The sequence below is a fragment of the Schistocerca piceifrons genome, chromosome 2 (assembly GCF_021461385.2).
Source record: "Schistocerca piceifrons isolate TAMUIC-IGC-003096 chromosome 2, iqSchPice1.1, whole genome shotgun sequence".
NCBI classification, from domain to species: Eukaryota; Metazoa; Arthropoda; class Insecta; order Orthoptera; family Acrididae; genus Schistocerca; species Schistocerca piceifrons.
The window spans coordinates 1,000,896,514-1,000,913,245 of NC_060139.1; the positions used below are offsets into that span (position 1 = coordinate 1,000,896,514).

The following is a 16,732-nucleotide window of genomic DNA, read 5'->3' on the forward strand; positions in this document are numbered from 1 at the left end:
TAGGAAATTTAATGTAGTTAAATTTTCTTCCGGAATACGTTATCAATAGAGGCCGTAGTTTCCTAATTATTCAAGAGAAACGTACGTAAGTGCTCTTCAAAGGCGCCTCCCTTGAATAACTGAAATACCGTGGCCTTCAACAAAAACGTGTCCCAATAAAAAAGGAAAAAATTAACTGCATTAAATTTCCAGCGGAAGGGACCTGTTCATTTTTTCTGTAAGACTTATAGTTTGCACTTAGTGATCGAGAGAATACGTAAATTTTGCGCGTGGTGGCGTTTCAGGTTGCATAAAACCCATAGGTAGGGCCAGCTGAATCACCTTGTATGTTTTCCAGAGTGTCTTGATCACTTCAGAGACGTTGCCCCATACCGATTTGTGACACAACATCGTTGAAACACTACGGACACACACACACACACACACACACACACACACACACACACACACACTAATTAACACTGTCTCTTCACAACTGACTGGTCGAATGTACAGCTCTTGTTTACAGTTGTTAGTTCAAGCTGCCACCGTAGTAATACTCTGCCGCCGCTTATTTGCCATGGATAAAAACAGTCTCGGAAACTTAACGGATTTACGCCATCTTGCATACTTGTTACATTAATTAAATAGTGAAAGGGAAGATTACTTCACCACCAACTAATCGATGATCCTCCATACAGGCAGGCTATCAGTGGTGTCCGTTGGCATGGAGAAATTAAATGGATTACATGGCGTAAAACGATTTAGTTTGATTATTTTCTAATTAGTTGGCAATCAGGTCTGTGGCTACTGTCAAAGAACTCGGAATTTTTTCAGGCAACTGGAATGTGTGATTGAAATCGCGAAATTAATTTTACTCGTCTCTCTTTCTTTATACTGGGGACTGGACTACGCAGCCTTTGTGGCTTCGTCACGTGCGGTGTTTGCCTTCAAAAGTCTCTGCAGTACAGTGTAGTCTATTATAGAATGGTACACGATATCAGGGTTTGGGAGTTCAGTATTCTGTGTAGTAGCTGTAAGAGCGTGTGACTGAACAGCTCCTTGACGGTCGAATGATGTGTGGTTGTATGGTTTTCCTAGGTTTCACACTAGACAAGGAGTCCAACACAATAGCCATCATCTGCCAGGACGTGACGGTCATCCTGGCATTCGACACCCGAGAGCGGCAAATGCAGTGGCAGGTGAAGATATCAAACAATCTGGGCGAAGGTAAGGCATAAAAAGCTACAGTATTCTAACTTAAGAAGTAATGCAGTGTTCCTTAAATGACACATAGATATTCTATTGTCAGTCTCTCCATACATTTTTGCTTTACTGTAAGTGCAAGCTTATTTACTGAACAAGAATAAGAATGTTTTATTTTTGTGCGTAATTTATCAAAAATTAATTTACATTCATTCTTGATGTGGTTGAAACAACAGTCATTTCAAATCGATTTAAAGGATGAGTCAGGTGGGAAGGTACATCCTCTTCTTAAAGGTTTCCGAGGACAGTAATGGAACAGGACAAGTGAAGGGGATAGTAAATGAAACATTGTGATCTAACGTTTTGTTTGATTCCTAAGGATATTTTTGTTTCGTCGTTACAACTACAATAAGGTGCATGTTTTTCTGATGAGATGCGTTTTGCTTCAGTGAAGAAAAGCATCGCGGTCTGTAATTAAAAACGATTCCTTTTTTAGATCTAAAAGCAGTTCGTTAACAATTTTTTGGTTTTTACTTTTACTTTTACAACAGATAGTTGGTTTTTACTTTTACTTTTACAAAGAATTGTTAAAGAACTTTTTTCGATCTAAAAAGAAATCAAATTGTAAATCTCTTCAGTTACAGACCACTGATGATGCTTTACTTCAATAAAGCGAAACGTATCTGGTGAGAAGAAGATGCGTTTTCTTCTAGTTGTAATGACGGAACAAAAATACATTCAGGAATTGTAAAGCAGTTACGGACAGTATGGGCTCACAAATGAAGAATTGTTTTTTATAATATTGTGTATATTTCCTCAGAAAAGACGTTCAAAAAGTGCAACGTCAACTACAATGCATTTTGCAGCTCTTTTAGACAGCTGCTGTGTTGCTGATTCGTATGGTCCTTTACTTGAGCACACACAGATAATACAAGCGAGAAGTTCCTGCTTCACGTCCACTCTGCAGATGTAGACTTCACTCTTAAGCCAACTACACAAACAGTAATGTAATGGCGTAAGATCGGGTGACCTCGATGGCCAAAAAATTACTCTGCAGCGACCGGAATATGAAGCAGCTTCTTCGTTCTGAAAGCACATATGACGCTGTGTTCCCAAAGGAATATTCTCCAAGTATTCTCGTAATGCATTTTGAAGGAAATGAAGATACCGTATTCCATACGTGTGAACCGATGAGCTGATCATCAATAATATGGCAAAACACGTCCACGGAGAAAACAACTTGAAAATTTGTCTCCACAGTAGCGTGCAGATTTTCATCTGCACACACGTGAGAGTTGTGCTTGTCATTGATGCCATTGCGGGCAAATATTGACTCATCAGTGAACAGAATACATGGAATACAGCGTTCATTGGCAAAGATCCACCGAAATAATTCCTGTCGTTTGGTATCACCTCCTACACGCAGATGTTGCGCAATCTGCCGATCATGCGGTTGCAGATCCTGCTAATGTACGTGTCCATAACCTTCATTGGTGGAATAGCGAGCTGTACAGCAATTCTTCTGAAGCTGGTAGTTGGGCCACGCTCTTTCATTTCAAGAATGTTCTCAACTACAGTAAGGTCTTGCTGGACAGAAAGTTCTTTGATACAACACGTACCCTGGGAAGCGTTCCACCGCACACAATCTGTTACACACGCTGCTAAATACCCTGCTATCTGGAACTCTCCGATAAGGAAATCGTATTCGGGAACAACGGGCTTGGAATTCCCATTGCGAAACCCATAGACAAAGGTCATGTCACCATACTCCACATGTGCGACGACCAGTGGCATTTTCGCTGCACTGTCCCGTACTGGTTTGACTGTACACGGAACAACACTGTAGTACATTGGTGCAACCACTGTAGTACTGAGACGTGAGGTAAGCAACGTTTAGTCCTACACTTACAGCTCTCGTCTCATCGCCATAAGCAACTGAAGTGCGCATTGAAATAGTCAGTAAAGCCAACACTGTGTAGCCTGATGTCGCTTTGTTTCCATTCACATGTGAGTGCTGGTGAAGAACGCACACCCAGATATACCAGGATTTAGAGCGATCAGGGTGTAGTGGATTATGCAGATCGGGTGCAGAGGAGATTCTGCACGTTCGTAGCGCCCGGACACTGTAAATACACTGAAAGTGACAGCAGTTCTGTTCCCGTACTGATGAAATATTGCAATGATTTTCAAACAGCTTTGTGTCGGATACGGTTAAAAAAAGGGCAGACGTTCATTTGAAGTTTTTTGTTCAGTATCACCAATACTATGTCCGCACCGACAGCTGAGTGGTCAGCGTGACGGATGCCGTCTTAAGGGCCCGGGTTCGATTTCCGGCTGGGTTGGGGATTTTCTCCGCTCAGGGACTGGTGTTGTGCTGTCTTCATCATCATTTCATCCCAACCGGCGCGCAGATCTCCCAATGCTGCGTCGAATGTAATAAGACTTGCACCAAGGCAGCCGGACCTGCCCCGCAAGGGGCCTTCCGGCCAATGACACCGAACGCTCATTTCCATTTACCAATACTATGAATCCTGAAAGCAGGTACTTTCCTCCACACTGACTGCAAATGTAGAGGCGTCAGACACAGTCTGAATAGCTTGTAAGGGTATTGCAGGATAGCTTCTGCTGCGCCTCTTCGGAATTAATTGGCACTGTAGCCATTACAAGCCTTCGAGGTTGTTTTTGATGACCCTGTATACTTGATATACGCTCTTGAGCAGTTGAATTAGACATAGATGCTATTCGAAAGAGATCGCTCTTGCCGACCTTTTTCCAGCCATCGTCGTAAATAGTCGAGCTAAGAGTGAACTTTTTTCTCCCGAATGGTTTGATGTGACCAACCACTACTTCTTCCCCCTGCTAACACCTTCATCTTTCTCCTCAACTGTTTATTGGATCTATCCCAATCACAGTCTTCCCATACACTTTTTGGCCTCTATAGCTGCCACCACTACCCTGAAAATTATTCCCTAATGTCTTAACACACGCCCCATCATACTGTCCTTTCTTTCTCCGATTTTGCAGAGAACATTATTTCATACGTTCTTAGACACCATAGTTCTCAGAATCATTCTATAAACGCTTCGAGTCTGTTCTTCTCTGGTTTCTGCCACAGTCCTTGAATGACTTCTTTAGAATTCTGTGCTCCATACGTATATTTTCAAAAATTTATTCCTCACATAAAGGCCTCTTTTGGATACCAGTAGACTTCTCTTGGTCATGACTGCCATCTTTGCTTGTACTAGTCTGCTTTTTATATCTTACTTGCTTCGTCCGTCATTCGTTATTTTTCTTATAAGGTAGAAGAATTCCTTCATTTCATCTACTTCGTGATGTTAGCTTTACCGCTAGTTTCATTTCTATTTGTCATTACTTTCTTCTTCCTACGGCTTACTCTAAGTCCGTATTCTGTGCTCATTCTGTTTTCATTTCTCTTAGTATATCGTGTGATTCTTCCTTGCTTTCATTGAAAATAGCAATATCATCAGCGTCACTTATCATTCATATCCTTTCATCTTGAACTGTAATACCAATCTTCAAAGTTTTTTGTTCAATATAGAGATTGAGCTGTAGAGTAGAAACACTGCATTTGTATCTTACACCTTTTTTGATTCGAATATTTCGTTCTTGGTCTTCCATACCTAATGTTCGTTCTTGATTCTTATACATATTGTACAATACCCGACGTTCACTATATCTTACTTTTTTCCTCATAATTTCGAACGTCTTGCAGCATCTAGCATTGTAGATGACTTTTTCTAGGTCGACTAATCCTACGAACGAGTCTTGATTTTTCCAAAGTGTTGCTTCCATTACCAAACGTATCTGCAGTACTGCCTCACTAGTACATAGCGGGTGGAATCATGGCATTTGATCTTGGCCAAATAGTAAGAGGGTCACGCTTGGGACACTCCATTCGCCAGGGTCATTCAGTCAAAGAGATTTTTATTTGCCGCCGAATTAAGGGTCTGCTATGAGTACCTCAGTTCGGGATAAATTTCCGCCTTCGAAATCAACTGTGAAAGATCAAAGGATACAGAGAAAAGTGTATTAATGAAGCGAATGCTAATGTTATGCAACTTTTGTCCGACAAAAATTTTGAAAACTAGGTTTTTAGTAATGTAAAGATGTAGAGCTCTGGTAACTTTCTCCTTCCCTAGACATGTTCTTAGGCTTGTTGGAATATTTAGATTCCTCTGTCGGTACATAACTTAGGCGTTCTGTCCTAGACTTACAAAATTTTTTTGCGCTAGCCACACTTGTCCTTTCTTTCTATAAGTTTAGTCCTTTTTCCTTACATCATTTCTGTTACGCAATATTGATTATCTGCCCTCAAACCATTTCACTATCTTCAATAATTTATATACTGTATGTTCACCTAAGAATCCCTTGCTCGGCTACAGTGCGAATCAAGATCTCACTTGACCCACGCGCCTGACTAGTTGATGCAAGCACGTAACAATGCTTAACGCATATGGAGAGGAAAATGCTATTGTCCACTGTTAAACATGACTGACACACGGCCGCGTCGCCTGTAAGTCATAATGGAAACAAAGGGGACAAACTTTTGTTATGTACCTTTGTTGTGACCGACGATGGGAACGTCCTCGAGAAATTTCCACATCAAAATGCAGCTCACAACCTACATCTACATTTAACCTCGGCACGCAACTTGTAATGCATGGCAGAGGGCTTCTTCCTGTTCTATCAACATATGCAGCGCAGAAAGAACGATCGCTTAAACACCTCTGTGCACGATATAAATGGTTTATTCTTGTCATCGCTTCGAGAGTGATACCAAGGGGGGATTTGGTGTATTCCTAGAATCGTCACTTAGTGATGGTCCTGAAACTTTACAAGCACGTTTCATCGAAACAGTTTGCGTCTGTCTTCAGGTTCCTCCCAGTTCAGTTTCTTCGGCATTGCTGTGACACTATGCCATGGCTCAAACAAACCTGTGACCGTCTGTGTTGCCTTTCCGTGCATACGTTCTATATCAGTGTAGTCGTATTTGGTACCAGTGCTACACATCTGAGCAACGTTCTAGGATTAACTGCACGATTGCTTTGCACGCAATCTCCATTTCCACAGTAGTCGACCCATAAACCAAAGTCTGTCATTTGATTTAACTACCATTAAGCATATGTGATCGTTACATTTCAAATCCCTACAAATTTTGACACCCAAGACTTTGTATGAGTTCATGGATTCCAGTTACGACACGTTGATATTGAAGTCATGGGCGACTACATATTTTCTTTTTTTGAAGCGCAAAATTTTGTGTTTCTAAACATTTAAAGCAATTTTCAAATTTCTGCACTGTTTCGAAATTTTATCAAGATCCGACTGAATATTTGTGTAGCTTTTCTCCGACAGTTACTCACTATAAGTGGCTGCATCCGCGGCGAGAGGCCTCAGGCTCTATTAATATTGTCTAAAAGGCAATTAATATACAACACGAACAGCAAGGATACCAACACACTTCTCAGGCGCACACCTGAAATTGCTTATACATCTGTCAATGCTCCATTCTAAAGATAACATGCTGTGTCGTCCCTACCAATAAATTCAAAACCCAATCACAAATTTGCTTGACGCCCCCTTACGCAGCAGTGTCGCTTACAAGTCTTGGCACTTATCTGAATTCATGAGATACTGCACCTCCTTACTGCCTTGTTCCATGGCTTTTTAAGTATGTCATGTGAGAGAAATGCGACTTTGTTGTCACATGATCAATATTGTCGGAATGCATGCTCGTTGGCATCGAGGAGCTCATTCTGTTTGAGATACCTCACTATGTTTGATTTCAGAAAATGATGGTCGTATTTCGAAACTGACCTATCTACACTTCAGACCAATATCCAGTTTGTGTACATAAAATGTTGTCTAAATGTTCTTTCATCATGCTCCTTGGCTTTTGTTTTCGGTGTGTCATTAAACTTTTTCAATATGGCATCGGTAAATAAGTGTTATTTCCCAAAGTTTCATACCTCCTTTACTTATTATTTTGTGTCACATTTTTGCACAGTCACTTGAGAATGATGCACGTGAGTTAGAAGTAAGGATGTTATTCTGCTTTGCTTGCGAAGTGTAAGCCCACAATGTTGAAACGAGACAATGAGTGGTCGTCTCTTGTAGTTAACGTAAGAGTCAGTCGGTAGAGGACTTAAACATGGAAAATTTTATGTTGTGAACCGGCTTTTAAGAAAATCACGGATAACTGATCTACAGTCATTTTATAACAAAGTGTTCTCTCTTTAGAGAAAGTGTATATTGTTCCCAACAAATAATGAGTTATTAATTCATTCCTAAATGCAGTAGATTACTTAGTGTTTGAGACTGTGTAAATGTTATTGACATTTTATGTCAGACAGATAAAAATTGTACTTGTTTTTAATGACAATATACAGAAAAATTCAGTGATTTTTATACGGAGCGACTTAACTCCTAAACCGGAAGTATTTCCTGTGGACTAGGATTTGTCTGTCTGTTGCGTCTGTGTTTAAAACATGAAAATGGTGCTATGTGTCAAAAACTGCGCAGAAGGAACGGTTACGCCATTTAAAATTTGTGTCCCAAAAATTTTAATTTATTGGAGAAAGGTCACTTTGGAAATACGCTCTTCGTATGTTCTACTATTCTGCACCCAACTGATGCCAAGTATACTTGTCGTAAACGTGTGTGGCCGGTGATGTGTTCTGAACTCTGGGAATAGTTTCTTGCCCGGATTTTATGGTGTATTGTGGTTAAAATAGAGACTAACTCAACCGCTTGTTCGGTAGAGATTCTTATAGGAATTCCCCTGGGCGATGGAACTATCTTCAGTTTTAGAAATATCAGCTGCTTCACAACGCCACCAATATCTATAACATGAATCAACTTTGTGGTGGTGCGAGAATTAAACTGCGCTAGTACTCTCGGAGTCTCCTTTGTAAGGAAACATTTGAAAACGGCGTTCAGCATTTAAGCTTTTGCTCTGTCTCCCCAGTTTCAGTTCCTGTATCGTCCATCAGTGCCTGGAAACTAACTTTGGTACCTAACTGGCAACCTTTACATTTAACTAGAATATCTTTTGGCTTTGTTAGACATAGATGTTTCGACACTATTCTTCCATGGTAGTCTTTGTAGACTTCACGCGTTGCCCCCTTGGCAACCAAACGCGTTTTGTTCAGAATCATTCTACCTACAGCTCTATGGTTTATGCTAGATTTTACACGTACTGTGCTGTAACCTCTGTTTCTACAAGAGCTTTTACACTAACTGTATACCATGTAGGGACCCTCCCTTGATGAGCTGTTCTGCTGGGTACACATCTATCAAGTTTACGGACAACTATTCTTCTACATGCTCCTCCCCACCACTAAATGTTTTACTTTACTGGCCATTAAAATTGCTACACCAAGAAGAAATGCAGACGATAAACGGGTATTCATTGGACAAATATATTATACTAGAACTGACACGTGATTACATTTTCACGCAATTTGGGTGGACACATCCTGAGAAGTCAGTACCCAGAACAAGCACCTCTCACCGTAATAACGGCCTTGATACGCCTGTGCGTTGAGTCAAACAGAGCTTGGATGGCGTGTACAGGTACAGCTGCCCATGCAGCTTCAACACGATACCACAGTTGATCAAGAGTAGTGATGGGCATATTGTGATGAGCCACTAGCTCGGTCACCATTGACCAGACGTTTTCAGTTGGTGAGAGATCTGGAGAATGTGCTGACTACGGCAGCAGTCGAACATTTTCTGTATCCAGAATGGACTGTACAGGACCTGCTACATGCGATCTTGCATTATCCTGCTGAAATGTAAAGTTTCGCAGGGATCGAATGAAGGGTAGAGGCACGGGTCGTAACACCTCTGAAATGTAACGTCCACTGTTCATAGTGCCGTCAATGCGAACAAGAAGTGACCGAGAGGTGTAACCAATGGCACCCCATACCATCACGCCGGATGATACGATAGTATGGCGATGAGGAATACACGCTTTCAATGTGCGTTCACCGCGATGCCGCCAAATACGGATGCGACCATTATGAATCTGTAAACAGAACATGGATTCATCCGAAAAAATTACGTTTTGCCAGTCACGCACCCAGGTTCCTCGTTGAGTTCACCATCGCAGGCGGTCTTGTCTGTAATGCAGCGTCAAGGTAACCGCTGACATGGTCTCCGAGCTGATAGTCCATGCTGCTCCAAACGTCGTCGAACTGTTCGTGCAGATGGTCGTTGTCTTGGAAACGTCCCCATCTGTTGACTCAGGGATCGAGACGTGGCTGCGCGATCCATTACAGCCATCCGGATAAGATGCCTGTCATCTCTACTGCTAGTGATACAAGGCCGTTGGGATCCAGCACGGCGTTCCGTATTACCCTCCTGACCTCAACGATTCCATATTCTGGTAACAGTCATTGGATCTCGACAAACGCGAGCAGCAATGTGGCGATACGACAAACCGCTATCGCGATAGGCTACAATCCGACCTTTATCAAAGTCGGAAACGTGATGGTACGCATTTCTCCTCCTTACACGAGGCTTCACAACACCGTTTCCCCAGGCAACGCCGGTCAACTGCTGTTTGTGTATGAGAAATCGGTTGGAAACTTTCCTCAGGTCAGCACGTTGTAGGTGTCGCCACAAGCGCCAACCTTGTGTGAATGCTCTGAAGAGCTAATCTTTTGCATATCACAGCATTTTCTTCCTGTCGGTTAAATTTCGCGTCTTTAGCACGTCATCTTCGTGGTGTAGCAATTTCAATGGCCAGTAGTGTATATCCGTCATTGAGGTGCGACATATTGCGGTTAATGCGTTTCGCCCTGTGTCCTGTGTCTTTAGACGTCCAGTTCCTGATCCAGATAACGTCGGCTCCTCCGCGCGCTAAGATAGCTGCTGGACCAGCGCGGCTGCACGTGAAGGAGCAGCGCTTCTGCCTCACCTCCGGCGTACCACCCAGGCTGCTGGGCTTCTGGGACATCAGCCAGCTCAGGTGAGTCAGCTCAGCATTATTCTCTTGTCTGTCTTACATCAAGGCAGCCTGCTGTATGGGCTGCCTTGTTGTATCATTAAAGCCGACCGCTGTGGCCGAGCGGTTCTAGGCGATTCAGACCGGAACCGTGCTACTGCTATCCTCGCGGGTTCAAATCCTGCCTTTTTTTTATTTATATAGATATCAATGTGCGAACAGTCACAGTTAATCAAGCCTGGAAAACTAAAACAGAATGAAGACTCCATCGAAGATAGTAAACATAAATAACATGAAAATAAAGCTACCACTTCGTAGTTAGGCTTCCCAGCGACTGCGCCCACTGATAAAGATAGTTCAATATATGATCGTTTGCAGTTCGTTCTGACCTCGTCTACCACTGCCTGGAACATTCCAGCAACACGGCAGGCTGTGAAAGGCACTCCATAGGTAGTTTGCGAAGCATTGTCGATATCTGGTATGCCCGGAAATAGCATGATGTCTTTCTTGCAAATAGAGCCAGTAGTCAAGTAAATTCTTGTGTCCGTCACGATAGAGTTAATGGACCGCATGTCCACGTATCCAAGTGACGAAGTTGGTCCGAGTCTTGGGGTAAAATGTCTCATCCGGAAACAATATCGTGCGTGCAGATATATGCTCCGGCATAACTCGCAAGAGATAAGCCAGCATCTGCCGCACTAGGTGCCAAACCGGTTCCGCCTCTCTACAGCTCAGGCGGTGCTCGTCAGAATGTACTATATTACAACCCACACAATTCGGAGAGTCTGCCATGTGGATATTGTAGAGACGTCTTTGTGACACCAGCTTCTCATTAACGTCTACGTACCATTGGGAAACAACATCGGAATCAAGCATGGCATCGTGTACAGACTTCCATACCACACGCCACCGTACGTCAGGATATTTTAGTTCGACCACATTTAGGGGGCGGCGTTGCAGCATATCGTGATATAGACGTCGAGTTGTGGCCATTTGTGGTGTCGTGAGCGCTACACTGGAATAACTTTGTTCTAAATAGAAACCTCCTATATAAAAGAGGGGCGCTGGGATGTCCTGTAGTGGTTCAAATGGTTCAAATGGCTGTGAGCACTATGGGACTCAACTGCTGTGGTCATCAGTCCCCTAGAACTTAGAACTACTTAAACCTAACTAACCTAAGGACATCACGCACATCCATGCCCGAGGCAGGATTCGAACCTGCGACCGTAGCAGTCGCGCGGTTCCGGACTGCGCGCCTAGAACCGCGAGACCACCGCGGCTGGCTCCTGTAGTGGCACCGGCGCTCTTAGTGAAGCAGGTCGTAGCGCCGTCAGAAGCAGACTCGTGAGGCTCGTAGGACAACAACGCAGCAGACATAAATGTGAGCTAACATAGAGGGAAATGGCCCTATCATGGACGTTAACTAGGCCGAGACCACCTTTTTCCTTGGGGAGGGTAAGAGATACGAATCTGATCTTCAGTAACATACCAGCGGTGACGAAGTATCCCAGCGCTGCCATAATGCTACGCGCTAAGGAGTTCGGAATGGGTAGCGTTTGGGCGACATGCGATATGCGGGACGCCCGCTGAACGATGTGCCATTTGAAACATTATTAAAATTTATTTTCCTCTACTTTCAGTTTTTGTCTCTTCACACAATTTGTTACGATTATTGTTCCTATTAATGACTAGTTCTCTGTTACTGCATGGCTTAGTCATTGATCTTTTTCTGGTACAGCTTTCTGTCATCACCTTTTTCTTTTACAGTAAGTATTCATTTTGTAGTTTATCTTCCTGCTTAAAGTCTAGTATACCCTCACAAAACTGCATTTCAGTCGTGTACACATTCTTGTTTTCCGGATTTCCCGTGTACGTTGATATTATACAATGCTGTATGAGAATCGTTTCAGAAACTTTCTTCTCGATTTCTTAGAAAAATGTGTTATGTTACTGACAGAGACCTTTTGTTGCACACCACCTTCAGCAACCTTCTGTCTTGTAGAGGGGTATTAAAAAGTGTCCTATACTACTACAGGATACAGTACTAATTAAACCCGGGAAATGAATATTTAAATAAAGCCAAATTGAATGACACATTTTTGAAACGGACAAGAAAGTATAAAACAATTCCTAACCCCCATACAAGTAGTCCTGACAGTAGTCTTGGACATAACTGATGGGTGAAAATATCACCTTTACTATTATGCATTACATGCTGCCCAACTTTTTCGTTTTAAACGCTACAAGTATTTTCGTAGCCATTAAAAACTCACAAGCGCAAATTTTCAGAACTATCTTCATAGAGTCAACAATCTGAATGGTGTTACGAGAAGTTATTTTATAATTTTTAGTAAGATTTAATAATGTGTAGTATTAAAAATATTTTTATTTAAATAATTATTTTCTTCTTTTTAGTCACGTGTGTGTCAGATTTTTCAGTCGATCTGAAATGTTTTGGTCGGCCGAAGTGGCCGTGCGGTTCTAGGCGTTTCAGTCTGTAACCTCGCGACTGCTACGGTCGCAGGTTCGAATCCTGCCTCGGGCATGGATGTGTGTGATGTCCTTAGGTTAGTTAGGTTTAAGTAGTTCTAAGTTCTAGGGGACTGATCACCTCAGAAGTTAAGTCCCATAGACCTCAGAGCCATTTGAACCATTTGAAATGTTTTGGTGAGATGACTATAAAGGCATGTGGTAAATATCAGGATTATTTGAGTCTCTCTTCACTTGAGTCACCCAATACATTGCTTCCTCCTACGATTATCTCACGAAAAGACTTCTAAGGTAAAAATTAGAGTGAATCGAGTTCACACAGAGACTTACCAGCAGCCGTTGTTACCACTAAACACTCGCAAGTGGAACGGAAAAGAGGGAAAAAGTCGTACAAGAATTACCTTTCGCCACACCCGAGACACGAAAGAGGCTTAATTTTGCATTGTCATAGAGTTCTGAGCAACGTGAAAACTTAAACTATCTAATCCAGCAGAAAGTGATAGTGGTACCCTCCGCCACACACTAGATAAGAAAGAGAGTTAACATAGGATTGTCATCCAGTTCTGTGCTATGTTGAAAGTTGCATGCCTGCAGTTCATCAGAAAATGGTAGTAGTAAACAAAGTACCCTTCACCACACACCAAACAAGAACGCGAGGTAATATTGCATTGTCTTCCATTTCTGAGCTATGTAAAAAGTTTCAAGTCTGTGGTTCATCGGGAAGTTTGGCTGACTGCCATGGAAGGGACCCAGGTTCAGTTCCCGGTAGTGGCACGGATATTTCATTGGTGGGTGTACAGGTACGGGTTGCACTCATCCCTGTGAGGCCAACTGAGAAGCTGCTCGACCAATTAGCAGCAGTTCCAAGGTCAACGAACCCAGCAACGACCCGGATAGCGGTGTTCTGGTCGCATGCTCCTCCTTAGCACATCCGCTGACGCCATTGGCAGAGGAAGACACGGCGGCCGGAGTGGTCCGATTGGCGCGTCGGGACCTAGAGTGGGATTTCACCTACAAAATTACTGACCGAATTAAAAATTTTAAATTGCTTTCATTATCTACTTGTTAGGAGGTAAATATTATAGTAAAGGTGTAACCCGCTAAGACAAGTATTACGGCTAGAAACTGGGTATATGATTTGTGGAAGCGTAACTCACGGAGCGCAAATTAACCATACTATATTCACCTAGTATTTGAGAACGAGAGCACTTAGCGATTTCTAACAAACTTTATACATAATTTCAAAGCTTCTCAAAAATTTCCTCGCTGGCACCATTCGCGAAATAATAATAATAATAATAATAATAATAATAATAAAAAGTTTATAAAAAATGTTTCGAGTGGCTCTGAGTGCTATGGGACTTAACATCTGAGGTCATCAGTCCCCTAGAACTTAGAACTACTTAAACGTAACTAACCTAAGTACATCACACACATCCATGCCCGAGGCAGGATTCGAACCTGCGACCGTAGCGATCGCGCGGTTCCAGACTGAAGTGCCTAGAACCAGCCGGCTTTTATCACTTACCACATTTTAGCTGTTTATGCAGTAATATTTCAGTATTAGGTGCGACATATAATTTTAGTTATCATTAAAAAACTTACTTTTTATTACTTAATCATTACTAACTCTACTCGCAACCCATTTTCCAAATCTCTGTATGTCCATCTTTTCAGAGATGCTTGCAGAACCTCAGCATTTAAGTACAGAATTCCAGATCATACACCGGTCAGCCATCTAAATTTCCAAATTGTTATTTTATTGGGGGACCAGTTTCGGCAATATATTGCGCCATCTTCAGACGCCCTGACCGCCTTGTAGAAAGATTCCTATCTCGCCTGCCGACTCTGGTGATGTTTGAAGTGATCATTGTCTCAAAAATCTACAGATATCAATCTTTGATTGCTGGCCCCTATTTTGACCATAACCGAGACTGGAATCTTCCTACAAGTCTTTCAGGATCATGAAGACGGCGTAATATATTGGCCGAAACTGGTAGCCCAATAAAATAACAATCTGGAAATCTAGACGGCTGACAAGTATTTGATTTGCAGTATCCACATATACAGCTGAATGTATCTGCAAAAATATATCAATCTACGACACATAGTTCAGGTGAAATGGCGTCATAAACACTGAGATGCGTGAAACACGCAGTTTATGCTTGGGAGTTCGATTCTTTAATGAATCGAGGATGCGAGTTACTCTTGAATTCCAAGACAGAAACGTGCTGACTCGCTGTTCATAGGTCGCATTTTATTTACAGAACAGTCTGGTCGGCAGAAAAAAATGAATTAAAACAATGCTCACAAGCGGGCACGTGCGAATCTCCGAGCGATCATGCAGACAAAGCGACAGGTGCAGGTCACAGATTCATAAAATCGTACAGATTACCAGTTGGTTGAATATCAATGTACACGCAAGAAACTACCGCAATCCTTGGGCAGCGGATGAGGTTATACACGAGGGGCCACCACACCATTTTCTACGCTTTGTGTGGCAGTAAATGACACCAACTTCTAACCAGCGGTGGAGAATAGTCGAGGTGCATGACCAGGAACTGTTCAACTGAGCTTGATCGCTTTGGATTTCTGGCGATGTGAACAAAGGTAGTACTGTATTCAACACCCATGAAGAAGTCCATTTTTTTTCAGAAACATGCGTCCCTTTCATGTACTAGTATATGGAATGTGCGTACGGCGTATTTTGACCGGGAGTTCCCTTTCCGAGGCTTCAGGTACCTGGTGCAAGTCTTGTTATTTGAGAGCACGCCAGCGATGTGTCGATGACGATGAAATGATGGTGGTGACAACATAACACCCAGAATGAGATTTTCACTCTGCAGCGGAGTGTGCGCTGATATGAAACTTCCTGGAAGATTAAAACTGTGTGCCCGACCGAGACTCGAGCTCGGGACCTTTGCCTTTCGCGGGCAAGTGCTCTACCATCTGAGCTACCGAAGCACGACTCACGCCCGGTCCCCACCGCTTTACTTCTGCCAGTATCTCGTCTTCTACCTTCCAAACTTTACAGAAGCTCTCCTGCGAACCTTGCAGAACTTGCACTCCTGAAAGAAAGGATACTGCGGAGACATGGCTTAGCCACAGCCTGGGGGATGTTTCCAGAATGAGATTTTCACTCTGCAACGGAGTGTGCGCTGATATGAAACTTCCTGGCAGATTAAAACTGTGTGCCCGACCGAGACTCGAACTCGGGACCTTTGCCTTTCCCGGGCAAGTGCTCTACCATCTGAGCTACCGAAGCACGACCCACGCCCGGTCCCCACAGCTGTACTTCTGCCAGTATTTCGTCTCCTACCTTCCAAACTTTACAGAAGCTCTCGTAATAATACCCAGTCCCCGAGCGGAAAAAATCTCCAACCCGACCATGAATCGAAACCGGGCGTCTCGAATTGCATTCACCCTCGGTGACCACTCAACGACATCCGCTGACAACCAGCTGCGTTCGGCAGAAGTCAGTGATGGAGAGCTGTTTTGAGCTCCTATCAGAATGTGGAACATAGTTATTTAACTTACTGGACGTAAAATCAATTTTATTCGCAAGCCCCGATTCTTTAAAGAATCGAACTTTCGTGTGTAAAAAAGCTTCAAATTATGTTCGTTGTAAGTCGCTAAGTGCTCTAATTATGAACAATGGGCGTGTTTAGTCTAAGTAATTTGCACTCTGACTTTAGAAAAGATAGTTTTTCACCCAATCATTGTTTGAGATGTCATATCTCCTGAACTATATGCCCTACAACATTATAATTGGTGTATGTGGATACTGTTTGGAATGTGTATTGCGAATAGAGTTTCTAATAAACAAAAGTTGCGTTTGATGCTAAAGTTTTTCTGGAAGGACAACGAAAATGTGTTACGGGATAAAAGCTTTCCTTCTATTATTTTGAGGCGGGAGTCAGCTAGTAAAAGTTTCATAAAGGTATGAAATTATGTTTAATATTTGTTAGAAGTAGTTAAGTGCTCTCATTCTAAAATACTGGGAGAATATAGTCTTAGTAATTTGGGCATAGTTACTTCAAGACAGATACACAGTTTCTAGCTATCATGTGTCTTGCTGTGTTAAAC

At 42.6% G+C, this 16,732-nt stretch overlaps 1 protein-coding gene across 1 annotated transcript in view; it reads left to right on the plus strand.

Moving 5' to 3' along the window:
• The window catches only part of LOC124776049, a 392,161-nt gene that overhangs the window by 338,475 nt on the left and 36,954 nt on the right, over window positions 1-16,732 (plus strand). Inside the window, exons 4-5 of the mRNA XM_047250889.1 lie at window positions 1,081-1,209; window positions 10,030-10,180. Of these exons, the coding sequence (XP_047106845.1) occupies window positions 1,081-1,209; window positions 10,030-10,180 (280 nt within the window). The remainder of the gene's footprint in view (window positions 1-1,080; window positions 1,210-10,029; window positions 10,181-16,732) is intronic.